At 46.2% G+C, this 14,350-nt stretch overlaps 1 protein-coding gene across 2 annotated transcripts in view; it reads right to left on the bottom strand.

The window, feature by feature from the left end:
• Positions 1–223: 223 nt before the first annotated feature.
• Positions 224–14,350, bottom strand: part of stac (SH3 and cysteine rich domain) — a 36,765-nt gene continuing 22,638 nt past the window's right edge. For both annotated transcript variants that reach the window (XM_080512477.1, XM_080512478.1), the window contains 5 exons: positions 13,671–13,729; positions 8,599–8,696; positions 5,837–5,888; positions 5,381–5,518; positions 224–1,366 (listed from right to left, as the gene is read on the bottom strand). In XM_080512477.1, coding sequence (XP_080368603.1) covers positions 1,268–1,366; positions 5,381–5,518; positions 5,837–5,888; positions 8,599–8,696; positions 13,671–13,729 — 446 coding nt within the window. In that variant the 3' untranslated portion in view covers positions 224–1,267. The remainder of the gene's footprint in view (positions 1,367–5,380; positions 5,519–5,836; positions 5,889–8,598; positions 8,697–13,670; positions 13,730–14,350) is intronic.

Genomic DNA, 14,350 nt, shown 5'->3' with positions numbered 1-14,350 from the left:
TTAGCAGTGGTAATTTCTCCTCCCTGATTCATGAGTAAGTCAGCCTTACTGGGCTGATTGCATGAATCCCTATTTAATCTCCTTTCCTGCTTCCTCTATCCTCACCTCCTCCACACTAGGGGTTGGTGTGTGAGAAGTATGTGTGGGTATATACTTAAATATTAGATTTTTTTTTTAATTTAAAGGTTCAGACTCCTCAGAAAGGAACTGTAGACTATTGTGAATAAAACAGTCCTTTTATTGTAGTTCATACATTATGTATTATAAACTTTTCTTGGACATTAAATACAGCCAAGCTTCAGTGCAGAACAGCCTCGAACAGATATACTATATCTAATACCACGCAGCTCTTCCAACAATTCAGAGGAAGAGAGAAAAAAAAAAACGTATTTCACAGACAAATCTGCCTTTCATCTGCCTTTTCTCACAGGCTTTTTCCCGCAGATCAGACGAAGTGATCATAGTCACATATTTCCGTTTCCTTCTGACTCGATTGCAGCTGTAAAGCTGGTAGGAAATAAACAAAGATTTCTCCCCCAAAAAACAATGAATCCATGAGAAAAACTACACATACTTTAAATGCAGACTCTTCGTGATGAGTTAAGCAGATTCTGCAGCTACAATACAAGTTGGTATTTTTTTGGTAATGAAACTTCAGTTTCTATCAGAAGCAGCTGTTTTCATTCTGTTGAGAATTCATATCACCGTTACATAAAAGCCAGCGGCGCATGAGGGGGGGGGGTGGTGGTGACAGGTGGATTCTCTGGAAGACCAGCGATCCTGGAATTGTTTGATTGTGTTCTTCCTCACGTCACAGGGAAACATTCGTAAAGGAGCTTTTAATCACAGGAGTCTTGACTGCGGACTTATCTTATTGTATATCTTATTTATTCTGCTCTCTTCACTCCTTATCCCAGGGATGTTTCCATCCAAAATAACTGTTTGAGAGGTGTGTGATGTGAAGACGACAGTAATATAACACGAGGAACTATTTAAAGAAAGAATTCAGTCGATGTAGTGAAACCTGGGAAAATCATAAACGCTACAGCCGGACTTTCAGAAGGTCGTATACAAAAGAAAAACCAGGAGAGAACTCAGCCTCTATAAATTAAATCCAGTGACACAGTGATCTCCCGCCTCGATCAGTGAGCAGCTCTTGGTCTCAGCTGGTGTCCTCGTCCTGAGAGCAGACGAAACCAGCGGAGTGACGAGGTGAACTGGCCCCCTTCGTCTCGTCTCCCACCCTCTTCACCTCCGAGTGTTGGTCTCAGACCATTTCCAAAACATCACAGGGCACGAAGCCGCTCTTCTTTCCACTCGTCACTCTGACAAAGCCGCTGTGCTCGTCCTCACTGCTCACACAGATCTGAAATACAAAAAAACACATCTGATACCCTGCAGAGTCCTGATGGATTGATAAATGTTAGCAGCAGCAGCAGCAGCAGCAGTAGCAGCAGCAGATGGCTACGTCATCCTACTTCAGTGGCCATACTGATGGAGGACAGCTTCTCCATCTCTATAGTAACCAGAAGAGCTGGAAGAGGCTCTAATACAGTCACACTCTAACAATTCTGAAGAGCTTTTTCACCACATCACAACATCCAGAGGAAACAACGCGGTTCACAATCAGCCTCAAAATGAGGACGTCCAGATTTCAGTCCAGACCAGACTGTTCACTGACATGAGGATCAAACTGTTCACTGACCAGAGGACCAAACTGTTCACTGACCAGAGGACCAGACTGTTCACTGACCAGAGGATTAGACTGTTCACTGACCGGACGATCAAATTGTTCACTGACCAGAGGACCAGACTGTTCACTGACCAGAGGACCAGACTGTTCACTGACCGGACGATCAAATTGTTCACTGACCAGAGGACCAGACTGTTCACTGACCAGAGGAAACATGTCATGTAGCGTTCATAAAGTGCAAAGTCGACTTGGAAAACTGTCAGTTCAATTCTGACTGTACTGAACGTTTTTTCTTTTGTTTGGTTTTATATTACCGGACCATACGAATGCTAAAGCAACGTGCTTAATATGCATGCAGACCGTAGCTGTGACCAAGGTGGATAATCTCAAGCGGCACTTCAACTCTCTGTATGCCGCCAGCTTTAATGACAGCTGCCCTACAATAACCGACAGCCGCAAAAGAAAAATGGAAAGTGTGATGACATTGTACAAACCCTACGATATGTCAATTAACATCCGCTAAAGAGAACATTTGCTGATGCGGAGTTAATCAAGTGTGCTATTGATATGGTTGGTGAAGTTTTAAATCACAACGAGAAAAACAAGAAAATGGTTGTGGAGCTGTTTAAAGCAGGTGCCGCTGTCGGAAAATACGGCGACAAGACTGACAGTTGTAGCAGAGGAGTGTTGTTTATCTCTCGTCACTGATTTATAGAAAGCAGAATCCATACCACTGGCCATCGACACGTCCTGTGACCAAACTCATCTCTAGAGAGGAGCTGCTCTGTTTGCTTTGTCTCTCCGGGCTCCACCACCGGGGAAATCCTTTTTAACGGGCTGTCAAAGTTCTTCGAGAAGACCGGCTCGGATGTTGGAAAAATTGTTTCAGTTTTTCGTGTGACATAATGTCTCATCTAAATCAGCTTAATCAACAATTACAAGGCCAGAACCACAAGGTTGCAGAGATGTATGAGGCAGTGGCAGCTTTCCAGTTCAAGCTTATCCTTCTGGAACGAGACATACTGGGGAGAAAGTTGCACTTTCCTCGTCTGCGGGAGCATTGTGAGAAGAACAAAATGCAGGAAGATCCAGTTATGAAAGATTTTGTGTCAAGCTTGGCACAAAACTCCAAAGAATGAGTTCAACGTCCTGAACTCCCAAGAGACATCCGCCTCTGTTTCAAGCTGATGGCCAGTGGTCAAAATCAAATCAAATCGCCTTTTATTGCCATTGCACAAGTACAATGGAATTGCCAAAGTACAAGGAAATTGCTTTTCAAAGTTTGGTGGAAAAAAAGAGACACAAGAGGAGAAAAAAAGGCAGATTTCAGGGACTACAGTTTGTAATCAGAAGGAAAAAAACACCTCAAGCACATTTAAAGCATCAACACAGATTACGACATATCTCTAAGACGAGCACATGTGGTCATGAGGGGGAGTGTTGCAGCCCGCCGCTGGGAGGAGGGGGTGGTGAGCAGCTCATGCTTCTCCAGCTGCCTCTGCGTGGGAGGGGGGGCGGCGGGGGGGTGCCAACGGAAGCCGCGAGAAGTACGGTTCCTTATCTCTGCAGTATCCTTGATGGTCCTGGTCACAGGCAAGTTCGCAGTAGGGCAGGTACGACGAGTTTATTAGGGGAAGGGCAGAGCCTCCGTTTTAACAAACACATCCAGGAGAAAGAGAGAAACAATCCCGCCTCCGGCGTCTGGACGTTTAGAGGAATCCGACTGTAGAGAAGATTTGTTTTCGTTCAGGACGACTTCAGATTTCTGGTGGACAAGTTTGGAACTCTGACTTTAGGGTAGGTTTACACGACATTCCCGGCAGCCCCGTTTCAGGCCACCGTGGACAAAACGGGACGGATGTCAGACGACGCAGGGGGGGTCATGCAAACCTAACCGGTCGTGGTTGCCGTGAGGCCATGGTTCTCGACCGGAAAAAGGTGGCTTGCCCCCTCCAGGTCGGTGGAGTGCCCTTGTCCCAAGTGGAGGAGTTCAAGTATCTTGGGGTCTTGTTCACGAGTGGGGGAAAGATGGAGCGTGAGATCGACAGGCGGATCGGTGCAGCGTCTGCAGTTATGCGGACGTTGTATCGGTCCGTCGTGGTGAAGAAGGAGCTGAGCCAAAAAGCAAAGCTCTCGATTTACCGGTCGATCTTCGTTCCTACCCTCACCTATGGTCATGAACTATGGGTCATGACCGAAAGAACGAGATCCCGGATACAAGCGGCTGAAATGAGCTTCCTCCGTAGGGTGGCTGGGCGCACCCTTAGAGAGAGGGTGAGGAGCTCAGTCACCAGGGAGGAGCTCGGAGTAGAGCCGCTGCTCCTCCACATCCAGAGGATCCAGCTGAGGTGGCTCGGGCATCTGTTTTGGATGGACGCCTCCCCAGGGAGGTGTTCCGGGCATGTCCCTCCGGTAGGAGGCCTCGGGGCAGACCCAGGACACGCTGGAGGGACAATGTCTCTCGGCTGGCCTGGGAACGCCTTGGGGTCCCACCGGAGGAGCTGGAGGAAGTGTCTGGGGGAGGGAAGTCTGGGCAACTCTGCTCAGACTGCTGCCTCCGCGACCCGGCCCCGGATAAGCGGTAGTCAATGGATGGATGGATGGAGAACTCGGAGCCGGTCCGTTGTGGGACGGGAAGCTGCATTTTTGTTTTGTTTTGGGTTTTTTCCCTGAGGAAGTGACGTTTAGTGCGCGTTCTATCACGGTTGTTTCACTGTTGGTTCACTTTGTCATGGTTTTCACGGCAAAGCTACGGCGTATGGCAGCTGTTTCATCACATTAAATCACGGCCTGTCCCGGTGTGTGACTGTTTGTGGACCCGACGTGTTGCGTTCTACTCCGGTCTGCCACGGTGCGCATGGTCTGGGAAGAGCCGGGCTCGTTAGGGGAGTTTCATTCTGTCTGACCAATCAACGACAGAACACCTTCTACAAGCTATGCCACCGAAAAAGAAATCAAGAGGTACAGTATGAACGCATCCAGCAAAAGTCTCAGGATACAATGATTACCTTCGTTTTGGGGCCCTTTGGGGAATAAAGGTGCTTCAAAATGGCCTGGCGCCCACATTTCATCCTCACAATTCCCCAAGTTCCCACGGCGCACTACCTTTTGGGCAAATGGAGCTGCCGTGGCTAACATAGTGTAAACGTAACCCTCGAGGAGAAACTGCAGGTACCTGCTGGTAAACTGAGTGACATGGTGACCCAAAGTTTGTAACAATCTTATATGTACATTAACTTGCTGATTGCCTGGCGGGAGAAATCCCGACTTGCAAATAAATTTTTTTTGCTCAACCTATTCACAGGATCAGCGTCTAAATGGTTGTTCTAATGTTGTGGCTAAAACACCATGTACCCTCCTTTCTTTGGCATTCAGTGGTGTTGAACTCTGCTGTCAAATAGACCTGAAATCAAATCTGCCCATCAAGTATTTACACAAAGAAATGCCACCGATTATAACAGTATAAAGTGTCACCAAAGCATCAACAGCTGTTGAAGCATGCGAATGCCAGACAGGAAGTTAGCGTGAAGCACCGCTCATTTCACTCTGGATACATATACACTTTTCTGTGAGAAAGAATGTGTGCCTGATCTCCTATCCTCTCCCTTCCCTCCTGTCTCCTTCTCCTCCTCCTCCTCCTCCTCCTCCTCCTCCTCCTCCTCCTCATCCTCCTCCTCCTCCCAGTACCTGTCCCTCCTTCAGGGTGATCTGGCCCTGCTCCTTGCAGCCGATGAAGGTCCTGTTACACCTGAAGACCTGGTCGCTGGCGTGCAGCTGATGTGCGTAGGCTGCTGGGAAGAAACCGATCCTGTCCTGGATGACTCCCTGATACGAGAAGAGAGACTTTTCATCAAAGGTGCAAACGAGAAGAAGACAGGAGAGCAGAACATATGAAGTGAAAACACGACTGTGTGTGAAGTGCTGATTATTTAAACTCTCCGGTGAGGAGTCGAGTGTGAGGAAGGTTGGTTCCACGACTGCTGATGTTGGTGTGCCATTTGCTTCCTTGTTTACCACCTCCTCTGATTCTTGACTCCTTTTCTTTCAAACTATTTTCAAGAAAACTCCCCAGAGAGTCCTGGATCGCAGCTCAACAACGTGAACCTTTGTTTTTAATGTGCCACTGAGATGCTTCACGCTGACCTTCCACCAGTCATCATTGGAGTCGTCGGCCACCAGGATCCTGTCACCAGCTCTGCAAGAGTCAAACAAAAACTGGACTGTTTCAGTCACATCAAACACTTGATTCCTGGAGACGAACATAAAAGCAGCCGTTGACCTTTTCTCTATGTTTGAAGAGTTTCTGGTGAAATTAAATACATAAATCTGCTGCAGGGATTGTTTGATATGACAACACAGGCTGAGAAAAGAGTGGACAAAAGTGTCTAAGTAGCAAGAGTCACTTTCATTTCAGTTCAGAGGTCACAAGCAGCTCAGAGAGGCCCAGTGAGACCTGAAGCACAAGATCTTTAAATAAATACACATTTCACCCTTGTTTCAGTGTAAACACACACAAGTACATAAAACAAGTCTCCAAATGATTCAAAACATTTTTACAAAAACATGAACGAGCTAAATTATAAGACAAGTAATTTAATCATTTCAAATGATGTTATTTCTAACTTTCAATTGTTTCTTTACTTTAAGTTAAACCTAGTTTTTCTGATACAAACATATGTTTTGAAGGACACTCGAACCAGGTGGTGAACAGGACGACAAAGCAGAACATTGAAGTTAGGGACAAGAGAGACAAGGTTCAATTTCACACTTTCCAACTGTTTTATTAATAACATAATAACATTTAATTGAGTTTTTTTGTGTGAAATGTGTGAAATGTACAAAAAAAACAAACAAACATTTTCCCTCTAAAGAGTATAAGGATGCCTTCAGGTACAGAGTAAAATGTAAAGTCCAACAAACATGTCCTCCTCTGGAAGCTCCTACTGCCTTTTTCAATTATTCAATGTATTTCAAAAAGCAACACACAATGAAACTTTGCGAAATATTTGCGAGTCTGAAATGTTTGGTGCCCCAGTGTTTCTCTGATCTGTTCGCTCGACGCCACTTAAGTATGATTCAGTCACAAGCAGCATTTATTAGTATTTGTTTACAATGTTGACACTATAAAGGTTTGAACAGTGTCGGGCCGGTGGTGCCCCCGGCCATATGTTTGACACTGCTGGTAGAAACAGTTTGTACAGAGAAGAATGTCCTCGGGCTTCATGTGTTATTTAGTGAACAGGAAAGGGGGCCTGTATTCACGGACATGACAGACCTGGGTCATTATAGCCGTAAGTAATTCCACTTGATCCAGGAAATGCATGAATCATTGAATCACCGCATGCGGCCCAATTGCAACCATCTGTTCAAAGCTGACAGCAAAATGTGACCAATAAAAATCAAAAGCAACAGCACAGCTGAGTCAAATGTTGCTTTGTGTAATTTTCCATTTGTTGCTTGGTTTACTTTGCTATTAAACACTGTGACTCAGACAACACTGGTTATTGTAGGTGACAAAAGCAAAGCACCTGCTATTGTAAAAGCCTGATGACGACAAGGTGAAGGCATGTGTCAGTTCTCTGTCGTCTCGAGACTTCCTCTCCGCCCAGTTAAATATTCCACATGTATGGGGAATGACCCCCCTGCTCGTCAGGGTACTCCCCATTGCCCGGTCACGCCCCACATGTTACCTATAAAGCACCTGTGTGGGCGTGAGTTCAGTGATCGTTTGATCTCCGTCTAAGTCAGGGTGCAGTGTGTCAATACGTTCTGCTCTTAAAAATACAAAATCTGTGTGTGAAAATGATACCCAATGTGGTGGGTTTGTGATGAAGGCTCCTTCTGTGGGACAGTGACGGCAGAAAAGACAGGGAACACAAAACAACAAGGACGGAAAACAGTGAGGACAGAAGTTTTCCAGAAAAAGGAAGACGGTTCTCTCATGATTATCTGCTTCATTTGTTTGGTTCTGACTATTAAAGGTGTGGTAGCACAACATTCATCAATGCCAAAGTGTATCCATGATATAAAGGCTTGAAATATTTCACTATGTGTCATGAGCCAATATCATATATGGGTTTGACTTTCTGAAACGAGTGACAAAAAATATTGAACATTTTCATGATATTCACATTTTTTGAGACGTACCTGTATATAGAATCTGCAAGATGAATATTGAGAGAGGACCAAAACAACTCCAAACTCTGAGTATAACTAAAGCAGTATGAAAACAGTATGAAACCACTGGTGTCACATGGTTTTGGTCATTTTTATGTTGTTGTTTTTTTTAATGATTTTGCATGATAACTGTAAGGAAGGACAGCGCCCTGAGGCAGGCTTTTGATGTTGGGCATTTTGGCGGGTGGGTTGAGAGGATGTGTCGTAGTGCGCGATGCAGCGTGGATAATAAACAAAAAAAGCTTGCCGCACGAATCAATAAAGGCAGACGCAGAAAAAAAAATTGGAAAATATCTCTCGTTCAGACGTGGAGTAGTGAGGAAGAAGTAAAGGGGAAGAAGTCGTGAGAAAGGTGCTTATTGATATCTGGTCTAAAGACCATATATTGCTGTTGTTTGTTGCTACCCGTGAGCCACGAGCTGACGAGCCTGGCCACCATGAGCTAATGCGGTGCGACTTCCGGTTTCAGTCCGAACCCATAAATGAGCCATGTTTCTAATGAGCTTCCTCTGGTCAGTGTTTGTGTCGGGCGACAGCGTCCCCAAACTAGCAGCTGTTGCAATTGCGTTACTTTTTCTAGTTGGTTTGGTCCGGTCTCAAAAGTGAATGTGAACACCATCAGAACCAAATGAATCCGACCCGCAAGTGAACGGAGGCCCTGAGATTTCCCTCTGTGAGAACGAAATGATGTGAATTGTGACTGTTGCTGTTTGGATGTGTGGACACACCTCATCTCCAGGTCGTGGCTGTCCTGGGCACTGAAGCTGAACAAGGCCACGTAGGTGCTCAGCGTCAGGACGTCTTTCTGCAGGTGCCTCTGCTCCACCTACACAACACACACACACACACACACACACACACACACACACACACACACACACACACACACACACACACACACACACACACACACACACACACACACACACACACACACACACACACACACACACACACACACACACAGGAGCAGCACAGCTCTATTATTCCTGAAACGATCTCCTGGCAGGAGTATGTGTGTTTACAGCACATTGAGAGAATTTTTTTTTTTTTTTTTTTACAATAAGCTGCAGCTGAAATGGGTATAGGATGAAGCCAAGGCTTATTTTTGCCTATCCCTTAAAGAAAAGGAGCTGCTTCAGTTCTTCTACGATCTGTTGCTCATTGCTCATTGCATTTTAAAAAGTTTTAAAATGGTCGGGACATTAACGCAGGGCAGCCATGGTCCTCCATTTCCTGCCTGGGAATAATTACTTTCTGGAGTTGTTTCTGCAGGACTGACTGTGGCGGAGCCGTTTGGTGATGAACCATTTCTGCTCTGATGTGCTTCCCCGAGCCAACATGTCTCGCTCTCTCGCACACACACGCATACACAGGCAGTGGAAAGCGGTTGGCCGGCCCTTTGAGACCGGACTCAGACTTCGTTAACATATTTCTATCCGAACAAATGGAAACCAGACCACACCCTACCTTTGCCGCAACCGGAATGGGGCCGTGCCCCTCAGGTTTGGAAGCAATAAAAACACTGAGGGGCCTTTCACATTTGGATCGTCCGGGACTTGGTAATTTTCACACCTTCATTTGGTTTGGATGGTGTTCATATTCATTTTTGAGAGCAGATCAAACCACCTGGAAAATACCACGCAAAATGCGACTCGCTGTCCAAAGTGGACGAGACTCGGCAGGTGTCCAGGACGTCAGACTGTCAGACTGTCCAAGGCCTGAAAACATCAATGCCAATGTAACTAAAGGAGGGACCTGTTTTAAGCTGTTCAGGGGGAAGATCTGCCATGGGTTGCTCTTCCTATTTTCCACAAGCTCATATTGTTGCTGCATATGGAGTTTTGCATGTTTCATTTCAGGTACAAAAAGCGACTGACTGCTAGCTGTCTGTTATTATTGTCGTCGACTCTGTACATGCCTTTATCCATGATCTCTACGAATAGAGTGTCCTCTATGGAGGGAGCTCGCCTGTTGTCATTTCAGTGCGGTCAAAAACTGTCTGTCCCAGAGATTGTTGTCGCCGACAGGCTCCTCTTTGGTGTTGAACAGGTCAAAGAGCTCAGGCCGAGCTGAGGAACGGTTGCTCTGGTCGTCTGGAATGATATAAGCTTTACCTGCACTGTCTTTGTAACCTTTAGGGCACAACTGTGTGAGACAAGAACGACCCCACTGAGCTGGACCGCACGCCTCTGTGCATCTTGTATTTACTGAAACATTGTCTGAGCAGCCTTCTCCCTCCCCGCCATCCTCTTGAGCAGGGGTTGGAGCCTTGTTGGTCTGTGGTGGAGGACCAGGATGCATGACCGTGTCATGGCTAATGCTTTCACATTCAGAGCACGCCACTGTAGCTCTACAGTCCTTAGCGAGATGAGTGTCTGAGGAGCAGCATTTGAATCAGATTCCTTTCTCTTTGAGGAAGGCCTTTCTTTCCTCCAGTAGTTTGTTCCTAAATGTCCTGCATTTCTTGAGTGGGTGTGGTTTATTGTGCAGTGGGCAGTTCATGTCTTGGTTAGGGGGTGTAACATTCTTTTTGGGCACCAAGATTGGTTTAGCAGAGTTGAAGTTCTTTACGTTGGGTCTTTTTGATCTTAAGTGTGTTTGGCTGCTGAGTTGGTTGAAATTTGGATCATTAGCCTCTCTGTAGATGAACCTACAGAAGTAGTCAAAAGGTGGGAAACAGCCATGATTGTCCTCTTTGTACTGGGAGCCTTGGGACATCCATTTCTCCTGGAGCCCATGTGGTAGTTTGTCAATGACCGGGCCGATCCAACGAGAAGTGTCCAGATGAAGCAGGACGGGTAAATATCCATCTTCCTTTGCACCTTGGATCTCATGTAACAGATCTCCTAGTTCCCGCAGCTTCACATTATCTTTTGCTGTTAGTTTGAGAAAACTGTCCAGTCTCTGAAAGAGTGATTTTTCGATTATTTCAGGGGCCGCATAACACTCATGAAGTCGTTCCCATGCCTTCTCCAGAGCTATGGGGGGGTTATTGGCATGTACTGAGTGAATACTTTTCACCTGAGCGCTTGACTCTTTTCCCAGCCATTTTGTCATGACCTCAAGTTCTTAAGCTGGAGTGAGTTGGAGTGAGGTGGACCTCATCTTTAGCTCCAGTGAATGAGGAGTACCAGGCTCTGAAATTCACTGGCCAGTCATCATACTGGTAAGGACCTGAAGTGATGAGGTCACAGCATACCATGTATTGTGCAAATGGCTCAGCTGGATGTGACACGCTTGCAGGGGTATTGTAATAAGGTGTGATTGGGCTGGAGAATGGGTTGAGAGCATTCTTTGTTTGTTCAACTTTTGGTTTAGTCTCAATTTTAGGAGGGTCAAGTGTGATTTGACAAGGTGGCGCTGTATAATGGGTGAGCTTTGGCCTAGCGCTGATAGGTAGTAGCTCTGCTTCTGAAACGTCATCCTCATGTGAGTTCCAGGTGATTAATGTGCCATCCACAGGGAGCGATAAAACTTCCACACAGCGTTAATCGTTTTGTGTCTGGGCCTGATGTTGTGCCGTCAGCTTCTCAGATGAAACGAGCAGCAGCTTTCTGCGTATCACTGCAGGTCAGCGCTGGTGTCAGTTTGGCCTGAATTTGTTGCAGCAGGAAGAGAGAGAGCGTTTTGCTCTCAGTCCTGGGAAATTGAGCAGTGGGGAGGAAGACGGGGGCAGAAGAAGCAGAGCTTCTGGCTGGATATCAGTTTCTCAGACTCATCCGACACAGTTCATGCACTGGTCAGGACACACACTCAGAGGGTTTCTCTAAAAGCCACAAGAGCATGTCTCAGAGACTGTGCTGCCAACTGACAACATCACACTTGCAATTAATGTGGCAGAAGATTGTCTCCGCACAAGATGGAATCTGGACTTCTGATGAGGAGTTTTAATCTAAATTCACCTTTCAGTGCTTTATAAATGTTGGAACAACTGACAATTGTCAAAAAAGAAAGAAAAAAAAAAACAGAAAGCAAAAGGATTTCTCCTTAAACGTCAGTTTAAATTCTGTCAAAATACTTTTGAGCTTTAACCCTCTACACTTACAACATCTGGCAGTTATTCAATCTATGTATAGGGATCCGATCCAGTATCGGTATCGTGTTCCGATACCAACGTAATTCACGGATCAGAAATTTCCAATCTAACCTGCGGCGATTTCCGATCCACGAGCCTCGTCTGCTTTACTGTTGCTGAAATGACTCCACAAGAGATTCCTTGCCACTGGCTGCAAAATGTGGAATGATTTCCTGAAGGGAGGCGGATCTCAATGAGATGCCGAGTAATGAATCATGAAATCCATTCCATAGTTTACAGCCAGCTGGCAGGCTAGCATAGCAGCACTACGCTATCCAACTTTTCATGGCAACATGTCGCTGTTTGGACGTATTTTACGATCAAAACACAGCAAAGCAATCCAGCAACGTGCAATGTTCACAAAGCCGTTGTACAATGAGGCGCCAGCTCACCGAGGATAACAGGGCTGACCGTGGCATCACAATAATGAAAGGCAGCTCCTCCAGGCTGTAGCAGGTGATTCACACCTCTGTGAATCTGCGTCCTACTCCACGCAAAACTCAGTGAAAATAGTCCCAATGGTTTGTGCTGTGTTAATGCTGCATCAGAGATCACATCAGTCCAATATTAGCTTCCCTTCATTGGCCCCCTGGTAAATCTAGAATAGAATTTCAAATCTTCCTTCTAACTTATACAGCCAGGCCCCATCCTATCTTAAAAGACTGGTAGTCCCCTGTCTCTCCAGAAGAACACTTGGTTCTCAGAGTGCTGGCTGAAGCCCTGGTCAGAACCCATCATGTGTGTTTTTAGTCCGTACGTTTTTTGGGGAGGCCGTGGCCGCCGTGTTTTTCTGAAAACATGAGGAGGGAGTGGCAAGAGCAGGGAGGGAGTACGTCAATGAACGTCACTGGCACGGTTGCACAAGGTACGTGGCCGGAACGCCATGCCTGGCCGTGAGTGGTTGCTTCCATTGTACGTTGCACACGTAAGTGAGTTGTAGTGCTTACAACGTGCTTACAACATACAATCTCCATGCGATTGCCACGTTATCCTATGGAGGCTGTACTTGCACGGTGCTGCTCACGTACGGTGTCCTTACTCACTTGCATGTTGTAAGTGCGTGCAAGTGCAATGAATGTGAGGTTTTCCGGTCTATGTCTGAGCTGCTGCTGCCTCCAGATGCCCATTCCACCAGTGAGACTCCAGGTTCTGATGCTGCAAGAGCAGCTTCAAGTCGCACGGAGGCGGTACTCACCTCGTACGGATCACCTAATTTTGTCCACGTTTTTGCAAGTAGACAGCACGAACTTGCAAGTACGGCGGGTTGGGACCGGGGCTTTACTGGAGGTTCCTAGGTTTACTAAAAGTAGAATGGGAGGCAGAGCCTTCAGCTATCGGGCTCCTCGTGTGGAACCAGATCCCAGTTTCAGTTAGGGAAGCTGACAAACTCACTGCTTTTAAGGCCAGACTCAAGACTTTTCTATTTACTAAAGCTTACATTTTGGGCTGTGTTAAGACACTCTGGACCATTTTCCAGTGGAGCTGCCATGACTGTCCCCCACCCCCTCCACTGCTGCCTCTCTCTCACCATTTCAAGATACCCTAGACACCCCCCCCCACCCCCCCCCCCACACACACACACACACACACACACACACAGCCCCGCTCTCTCTATCTCTTCCGCTCTACCCACTGCCCCACCTCTCTATCACCACTGCTCTACCTCTCTCTTCTACCACTATTACGAAACATTTATTTGACTGTGTTTTTACAAAACCTCACCATCACACTGTCAGGTCTTCCCTCTGGTTGCCGGTAAAGCTCCGCTCCATTCTCCATGACTGTGAAAAACAGAAATCAAACAAAAGATTTTGTGAGGATTTTAATGAACCGCTCCTCCTGTCTGAGGCTCTGAACCAGCGTGGCTGAATATTTCACACTAAAGCACAGCCTATTGACTCAATCACCAGCAGAACAGCAACAGTTTCTCACTTTTACGGACCATTTTTAGTCATCCGTAGCGTAACGTTTTTCTCTATTGAACTTTGTTCTGTGAAGAAATTCAGTACAGACGTGATTTGAATTTTTGACTATCGAGGAGATTTTTCCAAAAGCACTCTGTCCTATTAGTCTGTAGGCTAAAACCTCTGTTTCATGTCGGTTGAGCAGTCCCGTTAAAGCTTACTGTTAAAACTCATATTGAATGAAATTATTAACACCTGCTGCGGGATGTAGTTCTATTATTTTTGCCTGTTTGGTCCTGGAAGCTGGTTTTAGTCTCTGTGTTGATCTGCGTTCAGAGGGCAGGGTGATGTCCTGGATGGGAGAACCTTTCATAAAAACCTCTATTGAAAGACTTTTGAGAGGAGGAAGCAGTCTCTCCTCTCTGCTGACTGGGTGAAATGAACCCAATAAACAGCAGAGATGATTCATAAAGGAAATAGTCACAAAAACACCAAGAA

The sequence above is a fragment of the Blennius ocellaris genome (genome assembly GCF_963422515.1).
Source record: "Blennius ocellaris genome assembly, chromosome: 17".
NCBI lineage: Eukaryota > Metazoa > Chordata > Actinopteri > Blenniiformes > Blenniidae > Blennius > Blennius ocellaris.
This window is presented reverse-complemented; position numbering and strand designations above follow the sequence as displayed.